We start from the raw sequence: 17,565 nt of genomic DNA, 5'->3' as shown, positions 1-17,565 counted from the left end.
GGAAACAAGAGGACAATAGTAGTTATTAAACAATGATAAATATAGAATGGATAAAGAGAAAGAGAATGAACGGCCATATTTATTCAGACATGAAAAAGAATTTCAATTTTAGATGTAAAGAAAAAACTATTAATAAAACATTTTATACAGAGCCAGCAACTCCACAAAACATGAAATTACTTTCCTTATAATTAATGTCATGTTATCAAGAAACAGAAATAGAAGCGCTGAAGTGTATCATTAAGATTATTGTTAAGACTACTTCCCCTGGGTATGTAAAAATCACAAGGGGCAAGATGCATGCATTTGAGCTTATACAATGTAATGTGGACATCAATTTGCTTTATGAATCTGTGGTTGACCCTCAGAGAAATAAAAGCCCCCAGAAGCTCAGCCCCAACTTCTCCAGATCCTCCTCCAGACACCAGCCAGTAACTTTGCATCTGCTTAACCAAGTATAAAGACAGGATACACAGACCCAATGGGGAACTCTCCTGACAGGTAAGAAGCAGTGAGCAGCCTTGTTAGTCTCACTTTGTAAAAGGCTTGATATTATAGGAGGATTAGAGAAAGAAAGAGGGAAATTGGTTATAAACATGGGTCCCCTTTACTGAACTTCTTAGGGAATATCTCATAAGCAATGCTTCCAAATGTAATTCTGAAAAAATACTATTCTTTCTGAGAGACTTTGGGTTAGTTCGGGTTGGATGTCAGCTTCCACATTGATATAGAGGAGAAAATCAGAGAGGATTCCCCATCTGGCTACTCAGAAGGCTGTGTGAGATGATCGAAGCTGCAGATTTGGAAGTGTAGGTACCTTTACTCACCAATCTGCAACGCTGCTGCTCACTTGAGACTCTCGGAGTGGCTATTTGAGAGATGACTCAGCAGTTAAGAGCAGCAGCTGCTCTTGCTGAGGACATGGGCTCGGTTCCCAGTTACTCACATTGCAGCTAACAACCATCTGTAACTCCAGTTCTAGGGGATCTGAGGCAACTCTTCTGGTCTCCATGGGCATTGCATGACCTGAGTGCACTTACATACATGCAGGCAAAACACTCATACACATAAAATAAAATAAATAAATAAATAAATAAATAAATAAATAAATATAAAGTATTGGTGCATAATAATGGCCCCAGAAATGTGCCTCTCCAGGTTTCAGGACAAGAAGAGAGTGTTTGCACTTGATTAAACTTCAGCTAGTGAAAAGCTAAACATGACATTAAATAAAACAAACACATGGTTGAAAAGCAGGTTGCACCTAGCTCAGATGAAGTGACTCCCATCTTGTCCTTTATTGCAACAGATCATGAATGATCTTCTAAGATGAAGATCTTTTCACATCTTAAGCTTTCTGGAAGCTTTTAAAAATACTTTGCCCCTAAAAATATTTTTAGTCCAGGATGTTTCTGCATTAATTCAAAGAAGGCTGTTAGAAAAAAGACAGAACAAAGAGAAGCAACTTGAAAGAATTTCAGGTAACTTAACATTTTATTTTCTTATAAAATGCTGATGATATTTAAATATCTTAGAGGAGCAATGTTCTCAGAAGTACAATTTGAACTCAAAGAAAGAGGTCAATTAGGTGAATTTTCTTTTGAAAAATAAGCTAAAAATCAGTTCATTAGGCTGTACTTTGATGTTAAGATTACTTGATTATTTAGTACCTTTAGGTTGTATTCCCAATAAACATTTCTGTTAATGTGATCAGACTTCAATGCTAGCATCACTCACAGGTACCTGATATGCGCTTATGCATCTTAAGTAAGTAAACCAAAGTTGTCCTTTGACAAGGCTCAACAGGCAAGGATAGTATTTGGTGAAGTGCTCTGGTGAATTTAGTTAGGAGTAGTTTAAGTTGGGATAATTTTTAAAATATTTTATTATTGATTTTTATTTTATGTATATGTATGTATTGCCTACATGTATCTAAGTGCACCTGTGTCATGAAATGTACACAGAGGACAGAAGAGGGTGTTGGAGCCCCTGGAACTGGAGCTACAGACAGCTGTCAGCCGCCATGTGGGTGGTAGGAACTGAACCTGGGTCTTCTGCAAGAACAGCCAGTGTTCTTAACTACTGAGCCATCTCTCCAGCTCCTAAGTTGGGATAATTTTTCTGTGAAAGTAAACAAATTGTTCAAGCCAGTGAGAGATTATTTACAAAGGAAAAAATATTTGGAACTAACTGAGAATGAATTATATGATCAAGATGTCACAGTGAGAGTTTTATTTCAGAAGCAACAGTAAAAATTCACACTGTAATGTAGAGGAACAGCTATAATAAAGTTTATAAGACTTTGTTTTATAAGCATATTTCAAAGAGATGCTCTTTTGATGGAAAAGGCACATGCTTTCATATGTGACATAAGTTAATCACAGTTATTTAATATTTTTAGAGGTGTTGCAGGGGATGTTTCCCTCACCCCTTCACGTCAGACCTTATTCACAATCAATTTGTACCTCCAGCACCCACTGCTTGTGTGCCACTTGTACAACAAATGCAGAAATTCATACAGTAAATAGAAGGGGTTCTTTTTTTTTCTTGACTATAGGAAAGGTGCAGGTTCCTCCTTGTATAGTTATGTTAGCATGTGAACCCCTCAATTAAACATTCATTTGTGATGGCCTCACTTCAAGTGAACTTACCCTGGGCTCTGTTAGATTTATTATTCCATTGTCTTCTGCTCTTGTGAAGTGGAACTCTCTGGAGTTTGCCTTTGGATAAACGATGCAGGACTGGCATCAAGCATTTTCTCTAACATCAAATACAGTTTTATAAATTTTATGACAACAGATCATTTTTTTCCAGTGTTGGTGACCTCTTGGTCTAATTTTATTTAAGGGTCTCCTAGAAGTCAAATCACAGAACGTATTAAAACTTCTCTAAGCTGTTAAGTCTCAAAATTAGGTTTTGACTTCAGTCTATTTCTAGGTCTAAGACTTTAGGAGTTAAGTGAGATGGTGATTATGCAGTGGGCATCTTAACTGTGCATGCTTTTTCATAAGACAATGCACATTTATAGTGTCTTTTATCTCATTGTGTATGAGATACTTAGCCCAAACATACTTAGACTGTGGTATTCTGCTATGCAGTACTTTAGTCTTAATATTGATTATAAATCCCACTGTAGTGACAGTAAAATATGTTTGACACAGTTGACATATTTTATTAAAGGTGAATTTTAGCTTGATGTTAGAAACAACCAACTTTAAAGATACAATTGGCCTTAATGTCTTTTTAGGTTCATTTTCAAGATGCATTTAACCACATAAAGTCCTTTTTGGGAATTTTGCAAAATAGCTGATACTGAAATAAATCACTTTGAGCTTGCAGGCCAAGGAAAATGCTTCATTATTTTGGTTTTTCTATTTATGACATCAAAAGGGGAATACAGTATTTGGTTGGTAATATACATGTGAGCTTAGCTATCATTTGGTAAAATGAATCAAGTGGGGAAATTTCCATTATTTTATGACGGAACATCAAGTATGCCCTTATCCCTAACAGCATCAGGGTGAGTGAATGGAGTTCTCACCTTATTTCCCAATTCCTTCAGAGTCCATAGAAATGGCTCAAGCATGATGTTTATTTTACAGGAGCCCATGAGAAAGAAATAGCTCTAATGAATGCTTTAACTGTTAATTTACATCTCCTATTGGTAAGTTTCCTTTCCGATTTGTGTTTAGAAATAATTTGCTTTATATAATCTGAGACTTTTCTCTCTCTAATTCACACGCCTCTGGTGGGTTCCTTCCTCCAAGACAGTTTGTGTGGTTATTATGTTTCCTTCAGGAGATTTTGGACTGTGACCTAACAGTTTATTCACGATCATGGAAGAGTTGCCTTTTGGAAAGTGTTTTGGAGTAATGAGTTCTTAGAGCAGAAGAAAAATAAACCAGTGCATGAAAGGGAAAACTGCTTAGTGACAACACTCAATGGCAAGCGTTGAGGCTCTCAGAAAAGCCATTTCCCTTATGGCAGGCTTCAACAGAAGGGGATTATGGATCAGCCTATTCTTGTGGATTAATTTGAGGAGAAGAGGTTAAAAAGTCTTAGAAAAGAAAACTAGAGGGGAATATAAAAGGTTAGATGATCCTTTTAATTATTTTAGAGTAGTTCTTAAATATTCAATTAACAGTTTATCTTAAATGTCAAATATATTCTCAAGATAGTTTATGGTGTCTATAGTAACTTAATGCATAAATTTTTACTTAATTTTTAAGTATGTTTTTAAAGCATGTCTAAAAGTTCATACATTCCCAGTTTTGATTCCCAGCTTAGATGCTGAATATCTTATATGAAGATCTTAATAATTTATTTTAATAATGTTTTAATCTTAAAAATATCTTAATATTAATAATATATCTTAATATTTTATAATCTATTTGATATTAGACAAACTTTCCAGTGTCTCCACAACTTACTATTTCCCTGTGTAATAATGAGGACAGCAGTGCCTTCCTCATATGTTTGCAGAAGTGTGTGTGGTAACATATTAAAATTAGTTTTGCACTTGGCCAGCAGTGAACACCCAGTTAAGAGATGCTGCCCTCTGTATTGGAATTATTGTCAATCTTATTCTCCAAGAACTGCATGGAGAAATGAAAGGTCTCAGTGAACATGTAAGCTCTCTTTCACTGGACGAAAGTTTCACAATAGGGCTGAAGTACATTTAGCTGGACCAAAAGCAAGAGGCTATGAAACAAACAACCGGAGTGTGGAAAGGTGATAAAGAAAACCAAATCGGCAGTGTAAGATTTGTATATATAAATAAGACATACACAGAACAAGCCATTTCAGTCTCACACTAGAGAAATTACCTTTAAAAGCTTAGGAAGATAATTTTTAATTAACATTTAAGAAAAGCTTTATAATTTATTTTTATCTGATTCACGTTTTCCTTTGAGTTTGTTTTCCATTGATAAACTTAATGAGCCAATATTGTCTCCTTTATAACTCACTGGAAACTAGGCTAATTGAAGAGGTACCCTTGTCAGACATCTTAGATGCTTAATTAATTAATGCCTTTAAAATGTTGGAGCTTATAAAATGAAAGTATGGCATAAATTAGCAAATGTGTAAATTGTACATTAATGGTCTCTCAATAAATCCATTTCATTGCAGTTATCATTTTTTAAACCTACACCAAAGCGGTTTAAAATTCTTCTAGAAGCCAAAGCCTTCCCTTCTGATCATGTAAGGATTTTTCAAATTATATTTATGTTCTTTCTTCTCTTCCTAGAGGGACATACCATTTTCTTGACTTGAATGTTTATTCACTAGTCTTTTCTAAGTAATCTCACAAAAAAGATCTGTCAAGCGCTTTTGATTTAAACATTTTTTATAGATTGTAGATTTATTTATTTTGTTCAAGTAAAACATGTGTTCAGGGAGGGAAGGATTGAGTAGGAACATTGATTTATTAGTCTTCTTCAAGACACTGAGCAAACTGCTGGTCTAAATCAACTGTGGTTATAAATGTTTTATTAATTCCTGTTGCTGTTTCATTTTATGAAATCAAATCAATGCAAACTCCACTGCTTAACCTCTTAGCAACAAAAACTGTAATGTGAACTTTTATTTGTTCCTCTCTCTTTATAGTAAGTTAGAAAAATTATTGGTTCCTTTTTAATGAAAAAAATTATTAAAAATTTAAAATGTGGAGGAAGGGGAGATGTCTCAGTTGGTAAAGTGTTTGCTACACAAGCATGAGGACCTAAATTGGAGATTCAGCACTTACCTAAAAAGTTCATTGTTACTACGGGGGGGCTGGAAACCCAGTGTTGGAGAAAAAAGACAGGCTTATTCCCGAGTCTTACTGTCCAGTCAGTCTAGTCAATCAGTGAGCTCCAAATTCAATGAGAGACTCTGTCTCAAAAGAAGAAATGGAGATTGATAAAGACACCAGATATTGACCTTTAGCCTCTACGCTCACTGCTCACTTGTTCACATGAACACACAAACGCATGTGAACCTACACAGGAACACATACACATACACACATGCATCCTTACACACACACACACACACACACGCAAAATTGAGAGTCATTCTTCTGGCCAGGCATGGTGGCACGTGCCTTTAATCCCAGCACTGGGAGCGGTGGTGGGAAAGATAGGTACATCTTTTTGTGATTGAGGCCAGCCTGGTCTACATAGTGAGTTTCAGGTCAGCTTGGACTACAGGGAGACCCTGTCTCTAAAATAATAATAATAATAATAATAATAATAATAATAATATAATAATAAATTCTTGTGGTTAACCTAAAAAGTCATGTTACTTCCAGATCCACACACAGATGGGAATACATTACCATTTAGGTCTAGTTTCTCTAAAACTTTATATTATTCTAGTCTACATCTTGTAAATTTAGCACTTGTAATGCTATCAAAACTAATACCATTATTTTACCAAAAATAATCCAAAACCTTAATGTCTTGAAAAAAATTGAAGTCCTCTTAATGGTTACTGTGAATGACTTTATTCTCCAATGAAGTAAGATTTTTTAATGTCCTTTCTTCTTGCTATTTTACTTTCTGTGGCAAGTTGTTTTTATATCCTGCATTCAAGTCTAGCAAATCTATGCTACTTATGTTGATTACTTTCTAAATACCAGATTTGACATAGATAAGGTGAATTTTAATATGCGAATCTCTTGTAACTCCTAAGTTTCCTCTACATTTCTATTCATCTTTAATATGCGTCATTTCAACGAGTGTTCAATTGCTGCACATATTATATGAAGTTTTTCTTCGACGTATTCCATTATTCACTTTTAACCTTGAGCATAATATAATACTACGTTTTTATCATTATTTGACTATTTGTTTTCAGAACTGTCATATACTTCTATACATGGAGCTTGGTTTAATAACACATTTTTCTTTTCCAGTATGCTATTGAGTCACAGCTTCAATTACATGGACTTAATGTTGAGAAAAGTATGCGGATGATAAAGCCAAGAGAGGTATTCGAGGCAGAAAGAAATATTTAATATATTTCTATTCAGTATTGATTGATTTCCCTCCACTTTCCTTAAAAGTTTATTATTTTCGTTGCTTTGATGGAACTTTCAAGAAACATAAGTGATGCATGCATTTGTTACTATTAGGTCATTTTGTTTAAAATGAAAAAGATTAATGTGAAGTATATTTATTTTCATTTTTCAAGAGCTAGATGGAAAGCAACTATTTTTTAAAAGTTTTATCACTAGAGCCAGCCATTGTGTTCAGGGAGGTGAGAAGAGGGTGGTAAGTTGAGTCTATCACTTTAAATGTCAAATGTAATTGCCCCTGGAAAGCATTAAAGTCAAACTGAAGACTAGTGATAATTGTGAAACTGTATGATGACTATCTTTCATGTCCTATTGCAAATCATCAAATATTTTTAAGTGTTTAAGATAAAGCAATTTTTTCTAAAATCACATACCCAGTAAATTATAGAGTGTATGCTAGCCAATATGCAATATTAATAGAATAAAAAATTCTCCATTTGTGAGATACTGTTTTCACATTTCCTATAGGAATTGTTAATTTCTAGCATAAATGAATACAGCAAATAAATCTGAAGTTTGTTGTTACAAATGACCAGCATTTTGTCTCATGAGATCACCATGATCTTCTGATCAGTCTTCACCAGCACTACATAGTGTCAAGTCAATGTGGATGAGTGCTTGTTTTGTTATTGAAAAGTGTATTTCTTTTTCTTGTTGATTCTTTAAATAAAGGAATTGTGTGATAGCTTTTTCAATACATTCCTTAGCTTGTCTTATTGTAGTTGGCAAACTGTATTAATTTTTTAAGAGTTTTAAGTTGCCAGTTCTCTAATTAGAATTATTCCTGTGATTACTGAAATCCTTTTCTTTATATTTATAAAAACAAATTTCAGTTAAATCAGAGGTTCAGTATCAGTGCTGTTCCCTTTTGGTAAACAAGTTCTAGGGTTCTTCTAATAGAAACTGCACACACACACACACACACACACACACACACACACACACACGATGGCAAAAAGCAAGAGATTTAGAAACTTAAAAGTAAATAAAAAGTTAATGTAGTATTATCTTAATGAGCTTTATCCATGATGTTAATGCAATTAAGGATGCATTGGTCTCAAATTCATATCAGTCAGATTTACTACAGGAGAAAATTTGTGGAAAGTTAAATTATCAGACTTGTTAAGCTAAAAGCAGATGTCTTGTGCTTAACTGATTTCTTTCTGCACAAGTAATTTTTGTGAGACCGAGTATAACTTAATTCATTATTTTCAATCATTAGTTTTGGTCGAGAAGTAAGAGAGATACTACGTCCTTGGTAGCAGTGAGTCATTTTGATCTGTTTTTCTTCATGTTTGCATCATTATCATTAGATTAGTACGGAAGAGATTTGACTGTTAAGCTAATTGAATTATTGCTTAGGAAATACTCATTTGAAAGACATGTAAGTGATTTTTCATCTCGAAGAAGTAACATTAAATTTATAAATGCAATATGAATTTTCATATTGAATATTTTGCCTTAAGGTATTTCATGCCCTCCCCCCTTTTGGTGATTTTCCTGGATGAGGATAATGAGAAAACAGTTAACAGGTCAAGATTAATTGAAGAACTGGAGGATACAAAAGCAAGTAGGACTGTGTGACTTACACTTAAAGGAAATCCTTTTTACTATTTTATTTTCATTGCTTAATGACAAAATATATCCCAGCGCTCTTCTATGGTCATATATTTGAAGGACTTTAGCATAGAGAAAAGAAATTATCTTTCTGTTTTCTTAGACAAGAAAGACATTTGGGAATATGAAGTAACAGTTTTCACTGTGATGCTACATATCTTGCACCTAACTTGACCTAGGGAGAAGAAACCCTAAGGATGGAGGATATACTTGACGTTATTGAGAAGGAAGGAGACTCTATTGCAGTGATTATGTTCAGCGGGCTACATTTTTACACTGGGCAGCTCTTTAACATACCTGCCATTACAAAAGCCGGACAAGCAAAGGTAGGCCTCCATTTCCTCTTTGCCATCACCCCCCACCCCCAGAAAACACTCTGCTGAAGAGTGGTCTGCCTCCAATATTTTATGTGTGTTTAAACTTATTTTAAACAAGCAAGTCATATAGTTTCAAACCTCATCACTGTTGTTGTTGTTGCTTCAGGCATCCTTACGCAAGCCATGTGTTACCACCTCAGTGGTCTCAGTGGGCCCCTAGTAATTAGGGCTAACAAGTTTCCTATGTGCCATGTCACTGAAACTCAACTGCTCTGACTGCAGAAGGGGCACAAACTACTGCAGGTCATCGGGATGTGCAAGGACAGCTAAAACTCCATGTATTAGCTACTTTTGAGTTACTATCATGAAACACCATGACCAAGGTAACTTATAGAAGGAAAAGTAAATTGGACTTATGGTCCATCATGATGGAGAGGCATGGAACAGAAGCTGCATGAGCACGAGCTCACATCTTCAAGCATGCACAGGAAGCAGAGAGAAGAACTTGGAAGTGGGCAAGACTATATAATCTCAAAGCCCTCTCCCAGTGACATGCTTTCTCCAGCAAGGCAGTGCGTCCTGAACAGTGCTACACTGGAACCAAGTATTCAAATGCTTGGAGCTTATGGGGGCATTCCTCATTCAAACCACCACATTTCTAGTACTTTGTCATACTCATTCTAAACATAAATCAACTCTAACTTAACTCTAGGTACCTAAAGATGGAGAAATACAAATTTTCTTAGTAGCTCATGTAGAATAATCAGTAGACTAAGTTTTACCTGAGAGACTCTAAGGATAGAATTTTATTTTTAACAATCTGCAGCCTTTATAATGCTGCCTATCATAAGAGTTGGATTTGGGATTTTTCCCCTATTAATTTATACTTAAATTATTTGGCATTTGGAAATCATGTCTCTTTGTATATAAGTACTTTAAAAAATGATTTTAGTAATTTGGACTGCAAGAAAAAAATCAATCGGGGAGAAAGATTCAGTAGTCATAAGTTATATTTAAAGCCCTAGGTGGCAGGTCTGTTTGATTTTGCAGTCAAGTCATGTATTTAAAAGGTGACAATTGAATTTTATTCTGAACATTAATAAGTTATAAGATTAATATATATGTGAGATCTAGTTAATATATGCAGTTATTGAAGCTAATGAATGGAACTAATGAAGAGGAATTTAGCACCATTTTCAGGAGTCTCTAGGAATTTCCAGCCAAGATGTCCAGCTGATTTGATGGATGACTGTGAAAGTGCATTACAAAGATATAAAGACAATGTCTTCTTAATTTAGATATTAAATGCTAAGCACCAAAATAAAGGGAGGCCAATAAAAACTGTGTTTTAAAATGTTATGCAAGTAATCATCAGTATTGTTCCCTTAGCATTCAAGCATGTCTCATTAACCTTCATAGAAATGAGACAGACAGGAAGAAGAAGTTCACATGTCGACTAGGTCACCTCATTGTTTCTTGTATGATCCCAAACAAGTTATTTGCCTTTACTGAGATTCTGTTTCCAAAAGTGCTGATTTGTGGTAGCAACACCTACCTCACGAATTCAGTCAGAATGTGGTATGTAAAACTTGGGTGCCAAATGTCTTGCCATTAAGAGATCATCCCTCCCCAGTTCTATTGGCTTCAATGACTATGAAGTTATGTGAAATGGTTCATAAATGTAATTTATTTCCCATTAAAAACCTGGAGAGGGGGGCTGGAGAGATGACTCAGTAGTTAAGAGCACTGACTGATCTTGCAAAGGACCTGGCTTCAGTTTCTACCACCCACATGGCAACTAATAATCATCTATAACTCCAGTTCCAGGGGATCCAACATCCTCTTCTGACCTCTACAGTCATTACACAACACAGATGTACTTACATACATACCGGCAACACAGTCATGCACATAAAATCAAGATAAATAAAATATTTATATATAAAAAGTTTAATTATATATTTTTTAAAAAGCTGGAGTGATGACTCAGCAGTTAAAAAGCACTGGCTGCTCTTGCACAGGACCCAAGTTTGGTTCCTAGCACCCACATGGAGGTTTATGATCTCCTGTAACTGCAGCTCCAAGGGATCCAACGCCATCTTCTGGCCTCTGCAAGCACTGCATGCATGTAGTGTACATACCTACATGCAGGCAAATATGTACATGTAAAATAAAAATAAATCATTGCTTAAAAGCACAGCAAGGGTACTAGAAAGATGGCTCAGCAGTTAAGAGCATATACTACTCTTGCAGATGAACTGGGTTTGATTCCTAGTACTTTACTCATATTGGGCAACTCATAATTACCTGTGATGCCAGCTTCAGGGGATCAAAGTTTCTATCATGGTCTCTGTGAGCACTTTCACTCATGTGCACACACCCCCCCCCACGAGGACACATACACAGACACACACACACACACACACAAAATTTTTTTATTTAATTAAAAAATAAGTAATACATTTATTTACTTAGGTTTTATATTTAATTCTTATTAAGTGCTTTCTTTGCTAAAATCAATCTCTAAGTGTATCACAAACTATCATTCATTTAACATAAATGTCTACCCAGTCAAAATCTCATAGAATTCTTTGTCATATAATTAAGGTAAAATGAGCAGTTTCACTGTAAATGGAATAGCAAGAAGTCGCAGGTGCCCCTGGAATGAACTAGGGAGACAACTGACTTAGATGTACTCATTATCAAATTTATTTAACAAATGTTTACCCTCTTGCTATACAATCACTCTTCTTCTCAATTGCAGTTGAGAAATTAGGCTAATTTAAAATTAGACTTACATAACTCTCCTGGGTAGTCTATGCATAAAAAGCTGAAGAGAGAGACGGGGAGAAAATTAAAGGTGTCAATCAAGAAAGAGATAGACAGCTTTAATGGGGGTAAAAGCTTAAAATGATCACCATTAAGATTAAGTGAGATAAAAAAGAGGAACGTCTGCAGAAATTAAACATGATAGCAACCAAAAACAATGGTAGACAAGGCAATGAGAATCAATGAGCAAATTCTGAAATAAAAACTCAAAGTCCTGAAGTAAAAATTTCAAAGTAATCTGGTATGGAAGTGGAAACACGGATTTTGAAAGGTAGTTAAAGGGATGTGTGTAGACCCAAAGTAGCACAAATCATAAAGTAAATGGCTTAGTGAGTTATTTTGGTTTTAAATATTGTATTATTGTTATTTTATGTGTTTGATTATATTGCTTGCATGTGTGTAAATGCCTATTGTGCAGCACCTGCAGAGGTCAGAAGAGGGCATGGGATTCCCTGGAACTGGCGTTACAGATGGTTGTCAGCTGTCATGAGGATGCAGGGAACTGAACCCAAGTCCACCCACCGCAAGAGCAACCAGTGCTCTTAACCACTGAGCCATCTCTTCAGGCCCAGTTATTTTGTTTTTGGAGTTAACTTTTTTAATTACTACACAAAGAAATTTTTAAAATATTTTATTTACTATTTTTATTTTATATGTATGTTAGTATTGCCTGAATGATTTAAGGGCACCCACATCGTACAGTGCCCATGGAGGTCAGAAGAGGGTGTCAGATTCCCTGGAACTGGAGTAACCTCTGAACCATCTCTCCAGCCCCATAAAGAAATGGTTTGTTCATGACATTTTCATACATGGATTTCACTGTACTTTGCTCATGTGCTCATATTGACCCTCCCCTTTACCTCACTCATCTAACTTCCCCTCCCTTTTGACTCCCTCCCACAAAGAGTCTAACTTCTGCTTTCCTGTCATGTATGCATAGTCTAGATTCTACAGATGAACTGCAGTGTAATATTTGTCCTTCTGAGACAGGATTATCACTCTTAACATGATTATCTCCAGTTTCTGAGTGATTTTGAAGCCTCAAATCCTTCATTCCTATCAAGAAATACAACTGGGGGGTGAGAGATGTCCCAGTGGTTGAGTGCACTTAGTGCTCTTCCAGAGGACCAGAGTTCAGTTCTCAGTACTCACTGGCAGTTCATAATGGCCTATAACTCCAACTCCAGGGGTATCCAAAGCCTCTGGCCTCCATGGATATGCACACTCACATGCACATAACATATACCCCCCACGCAGACACACACCTACACATGTTTTTTTTTTTTAAGTGTATTTGTTATTTTTCTGTTGCTGTGAAAAAACACTGTGACCAAGACAATTGATAGAGAGTTTATTAGGCAGCCTGAGCAGAAAGATGAGTGTTCATACCTTCAAAGCAGGGACAGGAAGCAGAGAACAAACTCAGAAGTGGGCAAGGCTAAAGCCCACCCCCACTGACATGATTCATGCCCCAAGAGGGACAAAGTATTCAAATACTTGGAGCCTATGGGGGACATTCATTCAAACTACTACTAAAAGAAACACAACTTAAAATGCTAACACTCTGAGTCTTCAGTTGTGCCATGTTTAATATACTGCCTGTTGTCTCTTGTCTTAGTTTCTTTGGCCTATTATAACAGAATATCTTTTTCTTTAATTCACTTTATTTTTGAGAATTTCATATATGAGTATGTATTTGTATTATTTCTATTGCTCCAAGTTTGCCTCCAACTCCTCCCATTATCCCCACCTCCCTCTTAATTTCTTGTCTTTGATTATTATTGCTGCATATACATACATTTATAAAAATATATGTGTATATATTCACATAATGCAGAGTCCATTTAGTGGTGCTCTTATCCACCTGTGTGTTTAGGATTAGCTAATCTTTGAGGGAGCTAGTCCCTGGAGAAAACTGATTCTTTCTCAGCATTCACTGATTGCCTGTAGCTCTTCATTTTGAGGTGAGACCCTGTGAAATTTACCCTATCCACCTTGGCATGTCAATTGGTTTTGTCATTATGCAGATCTTATATAACAAAGGTACCTTAATTATATAAGCCATGAGAGAGGCTGGAACGTGCCAAGCCAAGATGCTTGCAGGGCAAGTGTGTGCTGAGCACTTCTTGCTGCTTCAGTAGTGGCACCTTGTTACTACATTGTCAAAGGACAGAAGGCGTCAGCTTCCATAAGTGCACTAATTCCATCACGAGGGAGGAACCCTTATGTCTTAATCACCACCCAGTGCTCCTCATTCTAAACACGTTCAAACTTGTTATTAAAGACTTGTGAATCTGAGGACATAGGAATGTTTAGATGCTGAAAGTTCCCTTCCAAAATTGCTATTCTCCCAACTTCTAAAAACGTAAGTCTGCTTTGTGCACTTTCACATTTTATAGAAGTACAGTTTGTCCTTATGTGAATGTTTTTGTGTTTGGCATATTACTATTGTTTGTGAGATGGATCCATCTATGCTGTATTTAGCAGTAATTTTGCTTTTGTTTTTTCATTTCAGTACATTATTTCACTGTAAAAAATAGAGCACAGTTTTTGCATTTTAGTCAGGGCACATATTTGACTTTTATTTCCATTTGAGGGCTGCCACAGTACATGCTGCTCTGAATGTGCTTACAAATTGCTTTAACTGTACATCCATCACACATCTGCTAAGTACGTATACTTAGAAGTGGGACCCTTGAATCATAAAGTGTGTGTGTGTGTGTGTGTGTGTGTGTGTGTGTGTGTGTGTATTCCATCCTAATCAATAAGGTCCACCCTCCTGTGGACTTATATATATTTGGCATACACTCTGACCAGTGTATGTGAAAGTTTCTCTTTCCCTCCCTGCTCACCAGCATGTGCTATTGTCAATCTTGGTAATTACAGCTGTTCACGTCCCTGATTGTTCATAAGGTTGAGAATCTTTCAAATGCTTGTCAGCTTCCTTGATACCTGTGTTTCTGAAGTGTTTAAGTGTCTTACCAATTTTTGCTATTATTTGGCCTTTCTGATTTGGTTGCAGGTAGTGTAGAAGTCCATTTTGAAGGCCAGAAAAAAATAGTAAGTTTTCAGTAGGTATTGAAGATGAAAACTATTCAGAACAGTTGATGCCATGGCTTTTTGAGTCACATGATGAATTTCAGGTAGGGAAATACTTTACTTAGCTGAGGAGAAGGTCTGAGATTGTGATGCCAAGTAGGGGAAATTGGAAAACAAAACAGATCAGACATGAGAAATTACAGGGAGGCCATTTGCTTATTTTATATTACTGACCAATCCATCTTTTTTTGATCTCTGCTCTCCATGTTTACCTAGCCTGTTCCTTGTTCTTACTAAACTTTCTCTTCTATACCAACAACATATAAATATTTCCCATTGCCCTTTACCGTCCAATGATTTTACCTAAGCTCCTAAACTCAGCTTTCACTGCCAAGAAGCTCATACTAAAAAGAGGAAATAATTGGTTAATGCTAATCTTCTCACTCCACGTTGATATCCTGTGTGCATCCTGAGACCAGTCTGCTCCAGATTTGTCTTTCCCCAGGACCATCCTTCTGGACACATGGGATCGTTTCTGTTTCTCTGTCCTTGATCCATGTTTTTTTCTTTTCTTTTTTTCTCCCTCCTTCCCTTCTTTCCTTCCTTCCTTTTTTAAGTTTTTGTAGAATGTTTTGTTTTGTTTTGGATTTATTGAGGCTGTGTGATACTTGGGCATTGCACATGGTTATTTGATACCTGGGCATTGCACATGTCAGGCCAGTGCTCTATCACTGAGCTACACCCTCAGACCTTGGTTTTTGAGTCAAGGTCTCACTGTGTAGTTCAGGCTATCCTTGAATTTGAGATCTTCCTACCTCTCCTTCTGAGTGTTAAAATTACAAGCATGAGTCACCATGGAGAGCCTTCAGATCTGGTCAAAATTTTGAAACAATAGTTTTAAATTCTACTGTCTCATTGTCTGCCTTTTCTTAAGTATCCCTGAATCAAATATGAAGATTTCCAGGTGCAGTGAACAGAATATTAATGAAAATTGGATCAAACACAAGGCTTTCTTCTGGTAACCATAGAATGCTAGAAGCCAGAGGTGCTGAACCATGCTCAGAAGCACAGTTAAGTCTGAGTGTCAGCTCCAGAGTTCTCTGGGTCTTCTCATCACAGCCACAGAATGATTGTCTCAGACCCATTTCTATTTAAGGCAGTGAGAAGGAAGAAGGGAGAAGTACAGTGCAGCTTCATCTGTCCCCTTCATCTGAAGTGCTAAGTCTTTCCCAGAAAAGCCCAGCAGACTCCTGCTTATGACTCATTGACTCTGAAGTGACAGCCAAAGGGGCATGGGTGAAGAAAGAACTTGCTGCTCTTTAGTAGAGAGAGACTAGGAAAAGAAAAGAGTTGGAAAGTGGGTTTTGACTTGCTCACCCACAGTACTTCCTAATTATATCTGTGGAAGATCCAGATCCTCTTTTTGGCCTAACTTGTTCCCTCTATTCTGTTCTATAATCCTTCCTTCCTTCCTTCCTTCCCATAAGGTGTTTTGATCAAATCCATGCCCACTCTCGCCCCTTCAATACCTCCCATACCTCCCCATCACTTTTTTCTGACAACTTACTCCCTCCGTCCCTCCCTCTTTCCTCCTCCCCTTCCCTCCCTCCCTCCCTCTTTCCTTCCTTCCTTCCTTCCTTCCTTCCTTCCTTCCTTCCTTCCTTCCTTCTTTCTCCCCTCCCTTCCTTTCCTCCCTTGCCTCATTTCACAAAACATTGAAAACAGTTCTTAGGAAACTCATAAGAGAGAAATATATGTTTTCACAAATTACAATTTCTCAATTGGGTATGATAATAGGTAGCTGAGCATGGTGAACAGTGTTTGTAATCCCAGCACACAAAAGAAATGAAAGTTCCAGGTCAGCATGAACAGCTAATGGCCTCTCAAAACCAGAATAAACCAAACTGAGCCCAACCAAACAAGACAAAAGAAAACAAAAACTCAAATAAACACAAAGGAAAAGGTTAATTGAAAACTGTTTCCTGCACAAAACTCTTGGTGTTTTAGTTATGCAGAATAGCTCTTAGTTATTGAAAACAGAGTCATGAACTTTCACAGTGCTCAGTGTTTATTTTTTTCATGTTGTGGTCTGAGGTTGCAGTTTTGTTCATTCAGAAAAGCAGGTTCCCCATGATGCAGGATTGTACCCTTTGGCCTTCATATCCTAGAGTTTCTGTGTCTATTCTGTCCAAAGAGTGACATATAGTATATGACAAGTTCATTGAATGGCAAATTTTACTTCCACGTAGAATCTATTGACCACCAGTATGGGGCTATTAGTTTTACTGCACATGGAGTCAAGTGTCCTACTTTTTTGATGAAGTTCTTCTGAGATGCAGAATAGCATATGCATTAATTATTATATTAATTAAGTCCAGTGAGATGGTTCAGTGAGTAAAAGAACTTGCTTCAGAAGTCTGAAGTCCTGAGTTTGATCCCTGGACTCTCCTTCTCTCCTTCCAATTTTATAAAATCCTCTTCATGTAAAATTGGAAGGAAAGAACTAACACTATAAAGTTATCCTCTGACCTCCACATAAGCACAGTGCATATGTGACTGCACTTACACACCATACACACACACCATACATACACATACACACACACAGAATCAAAGAAGCTTAGCACTTAACACTTTTACTGAATCAAGCCAGCAACGGTGTGGGTGGTTCTCAGGACACAGTGCGTAAAGGGGTACCCAGTG

The 17,565-nt window shown here is 36.6% G+C and overlaps 1 protein-coding gene across 5 annotated transcripts in view; it reads left to right on the top strand.

Annotated features, from left to right (window-relative positions):
• Kynu (kynureninase) overlaps nt 1-17,565 on the top strand; it is a 150,828-nt gene that overhangs the window by 43,915 nt on the left and 89,348 nt on the right. For all 5 annotated transcript variants that reach the window (XR_003848110.1, XR_003848109.1, XM_029559707.1 and 2 more), the window contains 4 exons: nt 3,603-3,664; nt 5,131-5,202; nt 6,899-6,973; nt 8,857-9,003. Coding sequence is in view for 3 of the 5 variants with exons in the window: in XM_029559707.1 (XP_029415567.1) it covers nt 3,603-3,664; nt 5,131-5,202; nt 6,899-6,973; nt 8,857-9,003 (356 nt within the window). In the remaining 2 variants the exon portion in view is untranslated. The remainder of the gene's footprint in view (nt 1-3,602; nt 3,665-5,130; nt 5,203-6,898; nt 6,974-8,856; nt 9,004-17,565) is intronic.

This window comes from Nannospalax galili, unplaced genomic scaffold (genome assembly GCF_000622305.1).
Source record: "Nannospalax galili isolate Female #2095 unplaced genomic scaffold, S.galili_v1.0 scaffold87, whole genome shotgun sequence".
In the NCBI taxonomy this organism is placed as follows: Eukaryota; Metazoa; Chordata; class Mammalia; order Rodentia; family Spalacidae; genus Nannospalax; species Nannospalax galili.
This window is presented reverse-complemented; position numbering and strand designations above follow the sequence as displayed.